Source organism: Monodelphis domestica, chromosome 6 (assembly GCF_027887165.1).
Source record: "Monodelphis domestica isolate mMonDom1 chromosome 6, mMonDom1.pri, whole genome shotgun sequence".
Classification (NCBI taxonomy): domain Eukaryota; kingdom Metazoa; phylum Chordata; class Mammalia; order Didelphimorphia; family Didelphidae; genus Monodelphis; species Monodelphis domestica.
Window position 1 is genome coordinate 157,124,815 of NC_077232.1, and position 19,101 is coordinate 157,143,915.

Genomic DNA, 19,101 nt, shown 5'->3' on the forward strand with positions numbered 1-19,101 from the left:
GGTAAGGGTTTAAAAAAAATTGGGAATTATTGATAATAATAATAAGTAGTAGAGGTGGTGGTGATCATAGTAGTAGTAGTAGTAGAAGTTAGTTGTAGGTATTTATGAATTATTTAGAGGCTTACTGAACATTTTATATTCATTCTATAATTTGATGCTTGGAATAACACTGTGTTGAATGTAGTGCCCTCATTTTATCTATTTTTTAAACTCTTACCCTCCATCTTGGAATGAATACTGTGTATTGGTTCCAAGGCAGAAAATTGGTAAGGGCTAGGCAATGGGGGTTAAGTGACTTCCCCAGGGTCATACACCTGCGAAGTGTCTGAGGCCAGATTTGAACCTAGGAGATCCCATCTCTAGGCCTGGCTCTCAATCCACTGAGCTATCCAGCTGCCCCCCAGTACCTTCATTTTAAAGATAAAAAATTACAGTATCCGAGAGGTTGCCTAACTCACATGACAACTATATAACAGAGCATGATCCCTAGGTCTTCTGATTCTAAATTCACTGCTCATTTCACTATACTATACAGTTATATTATTGTTGATTTATAAAAGATTCGAGCTCAAAAAGACTCAAGCAGTCATCCACATTTTCTGCAGGTGTATGGTATATTATAGGGTATGAGGTTCTCTTCATGTTAATATAGTTAAAGTTTAGAGGTGGTGGACTGTTAAGATTGAGAGGTTGCACTAAAAAACTATTTGGTGGCAGAAGCATGTGTCAAATTGTATTACAAAGTGGCAATTATCAGAAAAACCTGGTATTGTCTAAGAAAGAGAGTGGAGGATCACTAGAATAGATTAGGAATCCAATATACAGTAGTACATGCCCATAGTAATTTAATGTTTGACAAACCCACGATCCAAGATTTTGGAACAAAAAATCACTATTCAACAAAAATTGCTAGGAAAACTGGTAAAGCAATTTAGTAGAAATGAAGACTAGACTGACATCTCACACCATAGACTAAAATAAGATCAAAATGGAATCAAATTTTAGACATAAAAGGTTATGTCATAAGTAAATTAGGGGACTATGGACAATTTTATCTGACATAATAATGGATAATGGAAGAACTTATGACCCAATAAGAGACAGAGAGCAGTATGAGACATAAAAAAAGATCATTTTGATTGCATCAAAATGAAGAGGTTTTGTACAAACAAAACCAATGCAGCAAAGATTAGAAGGAAAGCAGGAAATTGGGGAAGGGGGTCGAAATTTACAGCAAATTTCTCTAATAGAGACCTCATTTCTCAAATATTTAGAGAACTGGGCCAAATTTATATAAGAAAACAACTCATTCCCCAATTGAAAATTGGTGAAAGGATATGAAAAGGGAGTTTTCAGAAGTAATCAAAGGTCTCTATAGTTATATGAAAAAAAATACTCTAAATCACAATGGAATAGAGAAATAGAAATTAAAATAATTCTGAGGCACCACCTCACACCTATCAGATTGGTTTATATAACAGCAAAGGAAAATAGCAAATACTGAAAGGGATATAGAAAAATGATGATACTAACATACTGTTGGAGTAATTATGAATTAATCCCATCATTCTATAAAACAATTTGGAACTATGGACAAAGGACTATAAAACTGTGCATACTCTTTGACCTGCCAATACCAATGAGATCAAAAGAAAAGGAAAATGACCTGTATGTATAAAAATGTTTTTAGCAGCTCCTTTTGTGGGAGTTAAGGTTTAAAAAAAAGAATAATAGAAACAGCAGTCCAGGAGGAAAATATACCTTTACGAGAATGGAGAAGAAATGGAAATGATTTTAAGATGTTTTTAAGATAAGGAAAAAATAGAGCACTTGATCATCTGAATATTAACTCAATAATCAATAATCCAAATATAAATCAATTTGTAAAACAATGTGGCTGTTAGACAAAAAATATCCTAGTGTTCAATTGTTTAATAGATATCAAACTATCTAAAGGACTGACTACCTTAAACCCTTTAATAACAACATCTTTTCTTACCAAAATCTATTAACTAAATCCTATAAATAGTCAAATATCCTATTAATCTTACTTTGTGTTGTGGAAAATGAAGAAGTTGGTCTAGATGTTGGTCTGATTCTATGATTTGCTAGTTAATAATTATATCTATTCTGTCTTTGATCTTTGGCATTTAACTCTTGACTCTTCCATTTGATAAGTACAGTTGATATTATTGTCCTTACACTTTTTAGAATAATTTATGAATCTATTTTTAAAAGATTTTGAATAGTCTTCTTATGTAGTAAGATAGAAAGTGGTGAATTGTGTCTTTCTCGTCATTAGGATTTCATTTAGACTATCACTTTTCTAATGAGAATTATGTCAAAATTATTTAGTATAGTGGTACTTTCTATAATAATATAGAGTACTTTCAATATGTATCAAGGGTTGAAAAAAGAGCAGGGGATTATGATTAATGATAGTCATGATGAATTTATAACAACATAATTATATGGAGATGAATGACATCTCACTTATTTACCTTGGAACAAGATTCCTTCTGTGAGGAATATCTACTACATACTTTAGCCTATTCCACACCCCAAGCCCTACCATATCAGATTCCTTGATAGAATTTGCTTTGTCCAACTTTCCAAGATCTAGATAATAAAAAATAAAATTATCAGTACTCTACGACAAACATTACTAAGGATCTACTGCATGAAGAAGCAGTCTGGTAAGCTCTGGGGGAGACACATTGTTCAGATAATATACTACCTTTGCCTTCAAGGATCTTGTAGTCTGGTTAAAGTGCACGCGCGTGCGTGCGTGCGTGCGTGTGTGTGTGTGTGTGTGTGTGTGTACATACAAAAATGTTCAAATTTACATGGTAAGTATACGAGAGACAGAAAACAAAGTGCCATGAGAGGTTTTATAGGGAAAGACATTAAATACTCTGCTGGTGGGGAAGGTTTTCTAGAAATGGCAGTATTTGGAATATTTTTTTTCCAGAGGACTTCCAAAATAGAAGAGAAAAGAGGGCAATCTTCTCCCAGGGGAGGAAACGACCAAAGACAAAGAGACATAAAAACATTATTCTTTTGGAGAAAGTAGGGCAAAGGATAGTGAGCACATTGTGACAAGAATGGAAAAAAAGTGTAGAAGAAAGCAAAATAAGTTTACTCCTATGTTATAGGGTCCAGATTGTTAAGGGCTTTGAATGACAGAAACAAGATATTAAATTGTATTCAATCATAATAGCTGACATTTAGGTAACACTTTAAGATTTGCAAAGTGGCTTATGTTCATTTTTTAATTTGAATTTAAGAATAACCCTGTGAAGTATTACTATATTATCCACTTTAGAGAGGAGGAAACTGATGTTCGGAGAGCTTTGTCTTAGTTACATTAGTATGAAGTGACTGTAGAATATTTTGAATTAACACGTGACTGAGCCCCTATCAAGCATTCTATTATCAACAGCACCATGCTTAGTGGCTTCAGTCCAGTCATGGGGTTTTTTTTGAGCACAGAGTAACTTGATTAGCTGTGTGCAGGAGAGATGATTCTGGAATCTTTATAAAGCTGGATTATACTGAGAAGAAGAGCAAGGCAAGAAAACTTCCAAGTGAGTCAATGACAATAGAGTCCAGGTGGCTGATAAGGGCCTGCCTGAGGGCAATAGGGGAGGAATAGAGCTGAATCTTGCAACTAAAATAGACAAACATCCTCTAGGCTCCATCTGCAATAATAAGACCTTGAGATATAAAGGAAGAAAACATGAGCAGACTGAAACATTAATTAGGGGAAAAAGATTCCTTATGGCTTCTATAGAATAGCAATAAGCAGGAAGGTAGCCTTACATTTCCAAAGGGTCTCAGGAGAATTTAATAATGGTAAAGAAAGATGCCAAATTCTGAGATTTATCAGTTTATTAGCAAGATATGAACCAGTTAATAAAGTGAGACAAATGGCTGGCTCCATTAAGTCAATGAACCAAAAGAAGAGGTATATCTTCTTTTTCATAAGTATAGAACAAAGAACAGAGCTGGATATATAAGGAAAATAATGAATTGGTTATAGGGCTCGCAGCATCCTGGGAACAATGACACTGCAACTGCTTGGAATCTGGGAATGAGGAGCCAACAACAACCCTCTCCTTCCCTCCTGTGACTAAGAAACGTTCATTGTTTGAGTCCACCTGCAAGGTTAGAGATATGAGCAAGGCTTTTTGGATAACAAACAAGACATCTCTGAAGGACAGCGTGATGCTCAAAAGATACTAGAGCAGATTCCCTGGAGTCCACCTGTATTCCTCAAGGATAACAGATTTCCTTGAGGCAAGAAGAGAACTGTGATTAACAACAGAACTAAACTTCTGAACTTAGCTCAGAGTCAGCGAGATAAGGAAATGTAGCTTGAGCAATCATACAAAATGCAACAGTAATATAGACTAGTATGCTACAAATTAGAATTAATTATAAAGAATCAATTCATTTCTTTCAAAGATGATTAAGTGTGATTCTTTGTTCACTTTGTTTTTTATGTGTATATTCTACTGAATTAGTGCAATAAAACCTCACAAGAAAATCAACTGGTTTCTTTTGCTTTGTTTGAAGGTATTTTTATTTGTCCTAGAACTTCCTTGGTAGGAAATTTATTTTAAGGTATTAAAACTTAACTTAATAAGTAAATCTAATTATAAATCACAGAAGTGGATGCAAAATTAACCAAAAACATAGTTTTTTCTCTTCTCTCCATTTGTTCCACCTTAGAAGCTGAAAATATTTTGCTTTATTTTTTATTAACAAAGTCTGAACCCTATGATAAATGTTGTAGCTCTGGTGTCCTGTGCATCCATAACTATATAACTTAGTACCAAGAGAACATGTCTCATTTAATATTGACAGTTGTCATAGTTAGGTCATGTTCACAGCTAAAAGAAACCTTAGAGATTAAAGGATCTGATCCTCTCATTATAGAAATTGAAACTCAGAGAAGTGAAGTAAGTGAAATAAGATAGTAAAGAGTCAATAAGAGAACTCGTTTCTTAGTTTATAAAGTAATAGCAATCAATCTGTCAACAAGTAGTTATTAAATGCCTATTAATTGCTAGGTACTGTGCTAATTGCTGGAGAAACAAATACAAAGAATGAAACAAATTCTTACTCTCGTGAAGTTTAAAATCTGTTGGAGGGATGAGAAGTACCTGTCTAAATATGAATAGAAGAATTATATAGAGAATCAATTCAAAATAGTTAAATAAAGATAATTAAAGAGGTTGGAATCAGTGGATAGTAACAGTAATAAGAAGTGTAATACTATATCTCAAATTTATCAATTAATTTCTTATTTAGGAATTAAATGTACAATGAAAATCTATATTCAGATACTATAATTTTACTGTTTGCAAATTTTTTACAAAGAGGTTTTTTAGTTTTAAATTGTTTAATTTAGAGTAAAATGCAGTGATTATCCTTTTTATTTTTTATTATACTATAATGACATGAATCTTTTCCTATTTTTTTAGAAAAATGTGAGTCTCAAAAGTAGAATATGTTGAAATTTTTCACTCTCATAAATAGAATATATTGAAGTGTAAAACTTCATATGAATAGCAGAGTACCAATAAATATTGAATGAAAAAACAAGACTAAACGTAAAAAGAATTCCTTCCTGATATTTAGAATATAAGTAGAACTTATATAATTACATCACTTGCCTATTTCTATTAGAAAAATAGAAACATAATTCATCCAGTAAAACTTCAGTCCAAAGGACCTCCTTACAAAATTCTACCTAAAATATTGTAACATGAAAGAGAAACCTGTCTCACGAATCCAATTTCCAAAAAGACTGCCCATCCCATCTTTGACTTTAGCACCTAGTACAGCTCTACTATCATTGGCAAACCTTAGCAAAGCTGGCAAAGTACTTACGCATACATCATGTACCCAGGACCCGGGCACCTTCTCTTCTGTCACCATCTGATCTGTATCATCTTAGGATACAGTCGAGGCTTTGAAGGCTAGATAAAGATGAACACTGAAGTCACTAGCAATAAAGCCAGGAACCAGTCTGACCAGTTCCAGTGACTTCAGTCTTGATATAGGCTGATAAGATCCATGAACATTTTCGCAAGAGAGGTAGAATTCCAATGTGCCAGTCAATTCCAAACAAATATGTAAACAATGACCAGCACTTGAAAAGGAAACCTCTAAGCAGCACGTGGAGGTAAGCATGCAGTGAGATTCTGGTGGTAATTCTCTCTTTTTAGGGAATCAGAATTCAAGGCATGCCTTCATCTTATTCAAGGGTATTTAAAATTAATATACCTAACAATTTTTATTTGAGAGGTGTTTATCTGCATTTTTTCCATTGGGACCTTTATAATTTAAAAGTTGGATCTTTAAAGGTAGTTAAATTATGTACGTTAGATGTAGTCATTAAAATTGTAGATTATGAGAACTTTGAATAAACTCAAGCATCCTGACAAAATTGAAAAAAAGTACTTGACTTGGGTCAAAAGACTTGGTTTCTAGTCTTGCCTCTGAGGTTAAATAGCAGTGTGGCCTTGGGTAAACCATTTCACAGCCCCAGTTTTTGCCTTATATTTGAATTCAGAAGTTCTGAGCAATTTTCTCATATTATTTCTAGAAGTAACAGGATTTTTTTACTTTCTTGGCATCCCTTGATCTTTAAGTTGTCTCTATACTTCCTGTCTTCAAGATCAATGTTTTTACTTGTTTAAATTTTTTTAAATGTTGTATTAATTTATTTGTTTGTTACATTAGAATTCCCAGGTTTCTCATTATTTCTAAATTCTCCCTACACCACAGAAGGCATCACCCAACCAAAAAACTATATTTATAAATTCTTTCATGTTTCTATATTTCATTCTTTCTCTGGAGATGAACATTTACAAGTTATTCTTCAAATATTAATTATCTTTATATAATGTTCTCTTGGTTCTATTCATTTCACTCTTCATAATTTTATTTAGGACTTTCCAAGTTTTTTAAAAATCAAACTGCTTGGGGGCAGCTGGGTAGCTCAGTGGATTGAGAGCTAGCCCTAGAGACGGGAGGTCCTAGGTTCAAATCTGGCCTCAGACACTTCCCAGCTGTGTGACCCTGGGCAAGTCACTTGACCCCCATTGCCTAGCCCTTACCACTCTTCTGCCTTGGAGCCAATACACAGTATTGACTCCAAGACAGAAGGTAAGGGTTTAAAAAAAAATCAAACTGCCCAACATTCCTTACTCTACAAAAAAAACATTTTAAAATAATTTTTTGCTTTTTTTGTTTCTTTTCTTCTGTTTTGTCCTTTACCTTTATATTTATTTTCTTAATCTGTAGTTTTTCTTTTGCATCTTTGAAGAGATTTGCCAAAACAGATTCAAGTTTTTCTACTCTAAATTCTTTGTCCTGTGTATGCTATACACACTAATGCTTGTTTTGTTTTTACCTGCTCTTTTAGGTTTTAATTTATTTTGAATAATTCTGGAATATCGTGTCATTGCTGCATTTGGATTCCACAGGATCCCATGTTTCATTAGACTTTACTTCAATTTATGAAGAAAAGTGTATAGTCTTTTTGAAATTTTAGTATTTATCTTTCCTTCTGGTTTTAGGATATTTTCTATTTTGTTCTACATTTGTAATTAAACTTTATTCTTTAGATCATTGGTGGTTTTAGGCCAACATCGGATACATATGGTATGTATGTTTATGGACTCCATTATTCTTCATTTTCAGACTCCAGCTGCCAGCAGGTAAGTGGCATAGTGGATAGGGTGCCAGACCTAGAATCAGGAACACTCATTTTCCTAAGATCAAATATGGCTTCAGTCATTTACTAGCTATGTGACCTTGGCCAAGTCACTTAACCCCATTTGCCCAAGATTCTCATTTGTAAAATAAGCCAAAGGAGGAAATGGCAAGTTACTCCAATATCTTTGTTACAAAAAAACCAAATAGTTTATGAAGAATCAAATATGACTGAAAAATGACAATAAATACCCTTGCCTGAAGATTTTTATATTCCAGTGGATAGAATGAAAACCTGATTAACAAAAAGAAAACAAATTCTAATTTGCATATCAGAAGACTAGTATTGCCTGCATATTCCTCTAAAGCTATATGTTTTTCAATATGTTACCTTACCTTTCTGTCTTATTTCCTCATCTATATACAAAATGAACAGGACTAGATGATTTCCAGTGTTCCTTCCTGCTTTAACATTATATGCAGGATTATTGGAATTTTCTCAAGTTTATCAAGGTATACTGAATGTATTTCCATCAGTGAATAAAGGGAAAATTGACCCATTTTTTAGTTCCAATAATGCTTTTGGTTCTTATATAAATAATGTATTTTTATAGTCTTCTGGCTAAGGGAAAGCCTCAGAAATCTAAAACAAATCACCTATTTTAGAAATTAGTCCTCCAACCAACATGATGGAAGCCTAGACATTTTCTTCAATCCCTCCCACACAGCTTATTTTAAATGTATTCCGGGCAAGGATGTAGACTTCTGATACCCTAACTAGTGTTTTTTTGTTTTGTTTTTTACAAAAATATTTTGCCTGGTTTTTTTGGATAGACATTCAATGCAACAAACTAGCTATTCCTACAAAGCGTATTTCCTAAAAATAAACAAAATCTCATAATGATTGGCACTGATACTGTGTCATTTCCCACTCTAGTAGTTTGTTTATTGTTAACAGAAAGGAAGGATTGTGCTATACTTTGGATTATTAGGAACCAGAATTGCCCCTTGTCTGACCAGAATCTTATTCCCTTTGAATAGCATGTTTATTTACATAGTTATAGACATTGTGGATCTTTGACTTCTTCTTCACTCACCATGACTGTATATGTTTTATGTTTCTCTGAATTTTTCATATGTATTATAGCTACTGAATGGTAGTATTCAATCACATTCAAATACCATTCAATCAAGCATCCCACCAATGTGGGGTTAAATAGATTTTTTTTTAATTTACACTTAATGCTGCTTTGAACCTTTTGTTTGTTTGTATGTGTGTATTTTGTTTCTGAGAGGCAAATGCTCTTTTCACTCTGTGTTGTGTATATATATATATATATATATATATATATATATATATATATATATATAGTCTCTTTAAATAGTACTATATAGTCACAGTTCTAAACTGGGTGTGTTGACCAGGAAAGTAAAAAAAGAACTCTAAAAATAAAGATGAAAGATTCAAAATTAATCTGTTATTTTAAGGCTATAGATAGACATTAAAATTAATTAGTAAGTATATAAATGTAATATTTATATAGTACCTTTCTCATAAATAATCAATGAAAAAGCATATATTAATCACCTACCATGTGCCAGACACTTGGTTAGATTTGGGGGATACAAAGGAAAAAAATGAAACAATTCCCACTCTGAAGGAGTTTATATTCTAGGAAGAACCCTCAGCCATGCTTCACCTCAGTCTCCCATTGACTTTACAAATTCTCACCTTTTCCTTGTCTGCCTTGCTGGGATGCACTCTAGAGGTTATCCTTCCTTTTTCCTGCTTCCAGCATCCATATATGTGTTGTCTTACTCCATTCAAATTTAAGCTCCTGGAGAGTAAGGAACTGCTCCCATATTGTATTTGTATCTTTCAGTGCTTAGTATAGTGCCTGGCACATAGTATGTGCTTAATAAAGGTAACAACAGGATAAGCAGATTATTTCTGATTACATTTTGTAAAAAAAGTTTCAATCATTTACAGATGCAGAAACAGAAAATCAGGAGCAGAACAGAATTTCGTGAAAGCCTTATGCTCAAGTTTCAAGAAAATGAGGGCAGAATCTTGGTTTTATCTAGAAATAAGATTGTGTCAAAAACTTTTAAATCTGAACTAGCTTTTATAATCAAATTAATCTTCAGTTTAGTTCCAGTACCAGAATTTTGTATCCAGGCGTATTAGAAAATAGAGGCAAGGCAGAATTTCCATAAAAGAAACATATAGAAATTATATAATAATAATAATAATAATAAGGCTATTTCCTTTACTGAGAAATTGAAATCTAACATCTGATCATGGCATAGGGAAAATCTTGAAATCCTGAAGACCAAGTCAACAGAGCACAAACTTTGATAGGTTCTATCAAGCTGCAAAGCCTTGGTAGTGAGCTGTATTTTCTTTTACCCAATGATCATCCAAGCTAAGTTCAAAGAAATCCATTGACAAAGGTTTGACTGTCAGGTGTTTTTGTTTGTTTTTTGTTTTTAATTTAGCCACTACAAGTCATGAAACCATCTATTACGATAACAATGGTGGAAATAGAATCTATAGATAAGAATTGCTTAACATGTAAATTACATATTTATTTTTAAAAAAATAGTTCCTTTAGGAAGAATGTTTCTTTTAAACAGTTCATAGGAATTTTACTGTTCCCTTCATCTTCTGGCAATTTTGAAACTAAGAAAATTGGACTACTTATAATACAAAGATGGAATTTTAGTTTTGAATCTTCTATTCCTATTTAGAATTAAGATAGAATATTTATATTCATGAAAATATCTTCAATTCATCATTACAAATTAAAATTCAAATAATAGTAATGAGTATATCTCTTAAATTACAGGAAAAAATTCTAATGAGAAAGAAACAGATGTAAGGACTATACCGTTTATGGAATCTATAGTGAGTCATATGATGTCATTTGATGTGTATCTATACCTTTCATATTTCAAAAAATAGTTTGTACTAGTGCCTTCTGAGGTCATATAATCTATCCTTCCACTTCACTTAAGCCATGGATAACAGATTAGAATCTATTCTATTTTTAGAGATCTTCATAGTGAACAATTTCACAACATTCCTCAAGATCATAAACCAATATTTTTAGTATGAGAGTCATCGTTAAGGATGTGCTTGAATTTGGGTATTTTGCCTCTAGCAATTAGTAGCTGTGTGACTGTAGGTAATCATCCAATTTCTGTAAAGGGGAGGGATAATGGTAGTGACTTCAAAGGCTTATGGTGAAGCTGAAATGAGATTACATGTTTAAAATGCTTTGCAAAATTCAGGGCACTATGTATGTCAACTATTATTCCAAACTCCCTTAGATTTTCTCTATTTCATATTTTCTTCATGTGTAAAATTATAAGATTGCACTGCATTTTCATTCACATCTCTTATATCTTTCAGTGAAATTCTGCTTTAATCTGATTTTTTTATGTTATAGCTAAGGCATATTTTAATCATATAACTAAATTCAATAAATATTTTAAACACAATTATGTATGCTCTAGGCACTGAACATTTAAAATGATTTTCCAAAAAATCATCCTCTTTACATAGTTTACATTCTTTTAATCACTATCCTTGGTATATGTTATCTTCCTCCTTCACTTTCCCAGAATTAGAGTCATAATAGCAATTACTTTCATGTTTTTTATTGGTCATATGTTGTGGCTTTACACATTTTTCTTAATTTAATTATACAGAATCTTTTTAGTTCTAGCTTAAAATAAAAAAATTTTCCTTTAAAAAAACCATAGTAATTCCATCAACTAATTCTTTAAAAAGATTGTCTCCCAGTTTAATTTTTTTTTTACTTTAAACATTATTTTATTTGGTCATTTCCAAACATTATTCATTGGAAAAAAAGATCATTTTCTTTTCCTTCCCCCCACTCCCTTCCTACCACCTCTCCCATAGCCGACGCACAATTCCACTGGGTATCACATGTGTTCTTGGTTCAAACCCATTTCCATGTTGTTGGTATTTGCATTAGAGTGTTCATTTAGAGTCTCTCCTCAGTCCTATCACATCCACCCCTGTAGTGAAGCAGTTGCTTTTCCTCAGTGTTTTTACTCCCACAGTTTATCCTCTGAATGTGGATAGTGTTTTTTAGATCCCTGCAGATTGTTCAGGGACATTGCATTGACACTAATGGAGAAGTCCATTACCTTCTATTGTACCTCAATGTATCAGTCTCTGTGTACAATGTTTTCCTGGTTCTACTCCTTTCCCTCTGCATCACTTCCTGGAGGTTGTTCCAGTCTCCATGGAATTCCTCTACTTTATTATTCCTTTTAGCACAATAGTATTCCATCACCAACATATGCCACAATTTGTTCAGCCATTCCCCAATTGAAGGGCATCCCCTCATTTCCCAGTTTAATTTTTATGAAAACACCAGATACAAATTTTAGTCCACTGAATTTCAAGACTGACAAACACATAAATATTGAAATACAGATTATTTTCTGAGTAACATTACCCTTAGTATGGAAGTCAATAAGTACTCAATAATCAACCAGTCAAAAAGCAATTTAAAAAGAATGAGATATTCAGAGACTATTGGAGAAAAATGACAAAAGATTATTACCAACCAGGAAATTAAAGGGAAATAAAATACCCAATGAGCATTTTTGAGTGGTCAGCGATAAAGAGTAAAATTGGACTAGAGAGCTCCAAGAACATATTCTATCAAAGGACTGGCAGCATTTATTTTAGAATAGAAAATAAAGGGGACAAAGTCAAGATGGCAGCTTATTAGCAGCCAAAGCTGAAACCACTCTGACAGTCCTTCCAAATCAATCTTTTAAAAGCACCTTAAAATGACAAGAATCAAAAACCAACAGCAATATGGAGAGGACTCTCCTGCTGCACATAACTTGGAAAGTAGGCAGAAAGAGTTGATTTTCACAGGATTTTCATGGGATAAGGGGGAACCAAAAGAAAACTGTACACAGAGTACTGCTGGCCAACCACTCTCACCTACTGTACCAGATTCCTAGCTTGAGCATGGATCAAATTCAGGATCTTGAGATCCTGCCCACACCACCACCAACAAACAAAACACTACAGACCCACACCGAATACTGGAAGTCCCAGGCTTTGGCACCAGGCTGAAGTGAGGCCCAGAAGTCCATAGTGCTTGGCCCTTTCAAACCTGACCTGTGGTGAACCCTTAGCCCCAGGGCAAAATAACTCTGGATGCTGAGGTCTGTACACCATAAACAAAGGAGACAAAAATCACCTGTTTTCAAAACTCCCAGTCCACAGGCAAAAAAAAAGGCTGGGAAAATGAGCAAATAGCAAAAGAAACTCCAAACCCTAGAAAATTTCTTTGGGGACAAAGAGCAAAGGACAGAATCAATAGGGGATGATGAGATACAAGCAATTGCATGCAAAACTTCAAAGAAAGTTGGGAATTGGTCTCAGATATCTAGGCAATAAAGGACCAGGAGGCTTGGAATATAATATTTCAGAAGACAAGAGAACTGGATTTAGAAACAAGAATCACATGCCCATCAAAACTGACTATATTTTTTTAGGGGAAAGTATGGTCATTTAATAAAATAGATGTCCAAATATTCTTGAAGAAAAGATTGGACTTAAACAGAAAATATGATGTTCAAATACAAAATTTGAGAGAAGCATAAAAAGGTAAATAAGAGAGAAAATTTTGAGGGTTTCAATAAGTTCAAATTGTTTATATTCTCCTATGGAAAGATATCTACAACTCTTAAAATTCTTAAAATTGTTATCATTATCATAGTAATTAGAAGAAGTATATATATATATATATACATATATACATATATATATATACACACAAAGGTTGTGGAAGTAAGCTGTTTAAGATGACATGTAAAAACAAAAATCTAGGAATTCAAAAGTAGATTGCACTAAAAGAAATAAGAAGAAAGAAGTAAAATGGGGTAATTTATATCAAATAAAGGGATGGGGGAACTATTACAGTGGAGGGGAAGATGAGGGTTGTGAGGGGTAATATTTAAACATTTCTCTCATTGGAATAGGTTTAGAGAGGGAAGAACAACCAGATTTATTGGACTATCAAATCCTACAGAGAAGTAGAAGGAGAATAAGAAAGGGATTGGTGGGGAGCAGAGTAATATAAAGATGGGAGAAGTGGAAGGGGTGATTAAAAGACTCTTTGGAGAAGTAGAAGAGGAATAAAAAGGGTAGTGGTGGGAAGGAGAATAATATAAGGGAGGGGGAATGAGAGGGAGTGATTAAAAGCAAAACATTGGTGTGGAGAGAAAAAGTGAAAGAAGAAAGAGCAAGATTAAAAAAGGAAATCAAGATGGAGGGGAATATACAGATGGTAATCATAACTGTAAATGTAAATGGTATGAGATCTCCCATAAAACAGAAAAGGATGTCATAATACAGTGATGGTGAACCTTTTAGAGCTGGAGTATCATGCCCTTCTGCCCCACCAAGTGCCAGGTATGCCTCCCTTACCCCATACAGGGAAGGAAGAAAGTGCTTCCATTGGGCTGCTGGGCAGAGGAGTGGGTGATGTGAAAAAAAATGTTGTCAGGCACAGTGAAGAGGTGGAGGGGAGCAGCCCCACCCAAATCCCTCTGCCTTTCCAGTAATGAACTCTGGGAGTGGGGGTAGGGGTGGAGGGTGGTCCTGTGCCCACAGAGAGTGCTCTTCATGCCATCTTTTGTACCCATGCCATAGATTTGCCATCACTGGCAAAGTGGATTAAAAAACAGACTTTTACCATATGTTGTTTACAAGGAATACAATTTGATGCAGATAGACACACACAGAGTAAAAGTAGGATGCTGGAGCACAATCTGTTGGGCTTCAACTGAGACAAAAAAGCAAGAGTAGCAATCATGATCTCAGACAAAGCTAAAGAAAAAATATATCTTCTTAAAAGAGATAAGGATGCATGCACTAAATGGGATAGCATCCAGATTTTTAAGAGAAACTAAAGAAGCTTAAGGAGGAAATAGACAGTAAAACTATACTAGTGGAGGATCTTCACCTTCCCCTATCAGAACTAGATAAATCTAACCAAAAAATAAGAAGTTAAGGAAGTGAACAAGTAGAAAATAAGATCTTAATAAACATACTGAGAAAAGAGTTAATTCCCTAAGTAATAAATCTGATTGTGTCAAAGCAACAGTTTACCTGATCACAATTATTAGCTAGCAAGTTTTCAGGTGGCCACTAGTCCTGAAGTTTGATGGATAAAAAATGTCTCATAAATAAAGGTTTGCTTTTAATAGCTCTTATGTTAAGCCTATAATTATGAGATAAAGGGACTAAGTGGAATCTGTGATTGAGATACTTGAACAGAAGAGGAAACTGGGGGGGGGGGATTTTTTTTGGATGTCTTTTCCAAAGAGATTACCTAGTCTAGTGTGTACAGAAAGGAGAGAACAAAAGACTATAGTGACTTTAGTTGACTTTCATGCTCAGTAATATTGGGAGGAAATATAAGAACATGCGTATCAGCTATAAGACTATAATAGATCTGTGTCTTTGTGATATGGGCATTACTCCTGGAGATATGGATTGCAGCCCACCATTGCCTAGTCATGCTGAGTGGATATCAACAAACTTAGAGAGAAAGAAGAAAATATGTTATTTTAAATTGTAGTTCAGTCTTTAGACTGTTAATTATAGAAGCTATTCATCTGTGACTGGGAAAAGTCATGTGTCAAGGAGAATAATATAGAAAATTTAGTAGGCTAGAATTTTTAAAAATACTAGAATAGTTTTTCCCAAGAGATGACAAGATGAAAAATATATTTTTTTACATTTACCAGTGGTTTATTGTGTGACCATCTTGCACAGAAGCAAAGTACCTCAGAGTTGTTTTCCCTCCCCCTGCTCCATTCAACTCTAACCAAGAAGACAAGAATAGAAGTTGGATAGTTGTGGACTATCTGCACCATTGAGCACAATACTATCTATATAGTTTGAAATAATAAATTATTTTAAAGGATAACATCCAAATTGTCTCCTTTCCTCCCGACTCCTTGAGATGGTAAGTTATTTGATCTGGGTTTTCAATAAATATATATATATATATATATATATATATATATATATATATATATATATATACATGTGTGTGTGTGTGTGTGTGTGTGTGTGTGTGTGTACAATCAAGCAAAACATAATTCCATATTGGTCAGTGTTGTGAGAGAATACTCATATAAAACTAAAACCCCAAAATAAAGCCATAAAAAGATTAAAGTGGAAAATGCTTTGCTTTGATCTGCTTTCTGACTCAAACAGTTCTTTCTCTGGAGGTGGATAGTATTCTTTCTCATAAGTCCTTCAGAACTGGCCTGGATCATTTTATTGCCAAGAATAGCTAAATATTTCATTTCACATTGATCGTTGTACAATATTGCTGTTGGTGTGTATAATGTTCTCCTGGTTTTGCTTATTTCACTTTGCATGAGTTCATACAGGTCTTTCCAGATTTTTTCTGAAATCATCCTTTCTTATAGCTCAATAATATTCCATCAACATCATATACCACAATTTGTTCACCCATTCTCCAGATAATAGGCATCTCCTCAATTTCCAATACTTTTAACAAGTGAATCCTTCCTGCCTTTTATGATCTCTTTGGGATATAGACTTCATGGTGATATTATAGCATTAAAAGGTATGCACAGTTTCATAGCTCTCTGGGCATAGTTCCAAATTATTATTTATTCCCAGGATTTCTAGGAGTCTACTCATTTGAAAAAGAGAACAACATCAATTGAGAATTATTTCCATGCCCAATGCTAGAAAAGGCATGGAAAAGGTCTCAGGCACTAACTTAAAATCCTGAAGCATAGAGGCTAAAATAAATTTTGAAATTTCTTTACAAGGTGTATGAATTGAAGCCAAAGCTAAACATAGCCAGATTATTTTTCCATTTTAGAACAAAGGTAACCCATCTCTCTAATTAATATTGATGCAAAAAAAGTTTTAATAAAATACTAACATGGAGATAACAGGAATATTTCACAAGGATGATACACTATGACAATTGAATTTTATACCACAAATGCAGGGATGATTCAACATTAGGAGAATCATCAATATAATTGACTATATCAATAACAAAACCAACACAAACTTAATGTTATCTTAATAAATGCAGGAAAAGCTTTCAAAAATTCAATATATACTTTTATTTAAAAAGCTTTTTCTCTATTCACAAATTATTTAACTAAAATTAATTGAAACTATCAGTAATTTTATCAACTAGTAGCATATGAAGTAAATCCACAGAAATCATCATTTCTATATGTTATTGACAATGTCCTGCAAAGAGAGATGATAAGATATAAACCATTTTTATTAACCAAATAGGATAAAATGTATAGGAACATATCATCCAAAATAATCCATGAACTACATAAACTTAATTATAAAATATTTATATACAAATGAAATCAGATTTAAGTAATTGTAGATATATTTATCATTCTTGGGTGAACAGAGACAATTTAATTAAAATGGCAATCCTAACTAAACTAATCTACTCATTCAGTGCCATCTCAATTGAATTACCCAAAAAAAATATTTTATTGGTCTAGAAATAATAATAAAATTCATTTTAAAAAACAAAATATTAAGAATATAAAAGGACATCATTAAAAAAGTTAAGGAAGGAAGTCTAGCAGTACTAGATTTCAAACTATATTATAAAGCATTAATTATCAAAACAATCTGTTACTGGCTAAGAAATAGAAAAGTAGATCAATGGAACAGAATAAACATGCAACAAATAACATCATTAGATTATAGTAACATTGTGTTTGACAAAGGTAAATTTCCAAGTTTGGGGGGTAATAATTTACTATTGGTAAAGTTGTTGAGAAAACTGGAAAAAGTTTTGTAGAAAATAGATATAGACCAATCAATATCTTATACCATTAATCAAGATAAGATCAATAAGAATACATTACTTAGGTATAAAATGAATTAATATAAACAAATTGGAACAGAGATCATGTTACCTATCAGATTTATGGATGGGAGAAAATTTTATAAGTAAATAAGAAAAAGAATTGTGAAATGTAAAATGGATAATTTGAATACATTAAATTGAAAAGTTTTTGTACAAAACTAATGTTGCCAAGGAAATGTAGCCAGTTTCTCAACAGAGGTTTCATCTATAAAATGTATAGATAACTTTGTCAAATATGTAAAGAATATGAGCCATTCCCCAAATGATAAATGGTCAAAAGTTATGAACAGAAAGTTTTTGAATGAATAAATCAAAGCTATACTATATAAAAAATACTCTAGACCATTGTTGATAGAGAAATGCAAATCAAAAGAACTCTGAGGTAAGGGTTTAAAAAAAAAAAGAAACTATGCTAGCTCCCTTTTACCTCTGAAGTAAAATAGGGATTTTACATCTGAGAACTAAATCATCTCAAACCTATCAGATTGCAAAAATGATCAATGGACAAAATGACAAATATTAGAGGGGATGTCAGAACTTAGGCACACTAGCACATTATTGGTGTAACTGTGAACTGGTCTGACCATTTTGGAGAACAATTTAGGATTATACCCATACAGTTATAAAACTTTATACCTTTTGATCCAATAAATACACAATTAGGTTCATTTCCTAAAGTGATTGAGGAAAAGGGAAAAAACACTATAAATCCTAAAATATTTATAGCTGCTCTTTTGTGGTGGCAAAGAATTAGAAACTGAAGGGATACCCATCAGTTGGAGAATGGCTGAACAAATTGTTCATGATTGTAAAGGAATACTATTGTGCTATAAGAAATGATAAATAAAATGATCAGAAAAATACTAGGAAGATATATGAAATGATGCAAATTGAAGTGAAGAGAACCAGGAGAATGTTGTACACAGTAACAATGATAATGTATGATGATCCACTCTGAATGACAACTATAATAAAAAAGGCAAAAATCTAGAATAACTCCAAGAGACTCATAGCCAAAAAAAGGTTATCCATTGACATAGAAGGAACAGATGGAGTCTAAATACAAATTGAAATATATCATTCTTCATTTTTATTTCCTCCATGAATTTTTCTCTAGTATAAGCAATATGTGCCCTCTTTTACAACATGATTAGCAGGAAATATATATTACATGATAATATATATGCAACCTATATCATATTATCTGCCTTCTTGGGGGAATGGGAAATGAGGGAGGGAGAAGAAAAAAATAGGAGACAGATTTTTTTTGGACATAGCAAATGTGAGAATTTGTTCCTTTTGTAAAAGCATATAATTTATCACATATTTATAACAAACCATATGAAGTATATTATTGTTATGTTACACATTATGTTACATATTAAAAATACAAATAAATGGCAACAAA

At 33.0% G+C, this 19,101-nt stretch overlaps 1 protein-coding gene across 1 annotated transcript in view; it reads right to left on the reverse strand.

Moving 5' to 3' along the window:
• TMPRSS11F (transmembrane serine protease 11F) overlaps positions 1-6,022 on the reverse strand; it is an 83,162-nt gene extending 77,140 nt beyond the window's left edge. Inside the window, exon 1 of the mRNA XM_007496374.2 lies at positions 5,899-6,022. Coding sequence (XP_007496436.1) covers positions 5,899-5,909 — 11 coding nt within the window. The 5' untranslated portion in view covers positions 5,910-6,022. The remainder of the gene's footprint in view (positions 1-5,898) is intronic.
• Between the last annotated feature and the right edge of the window lie 13,079 nt (positions 6,023-19,101).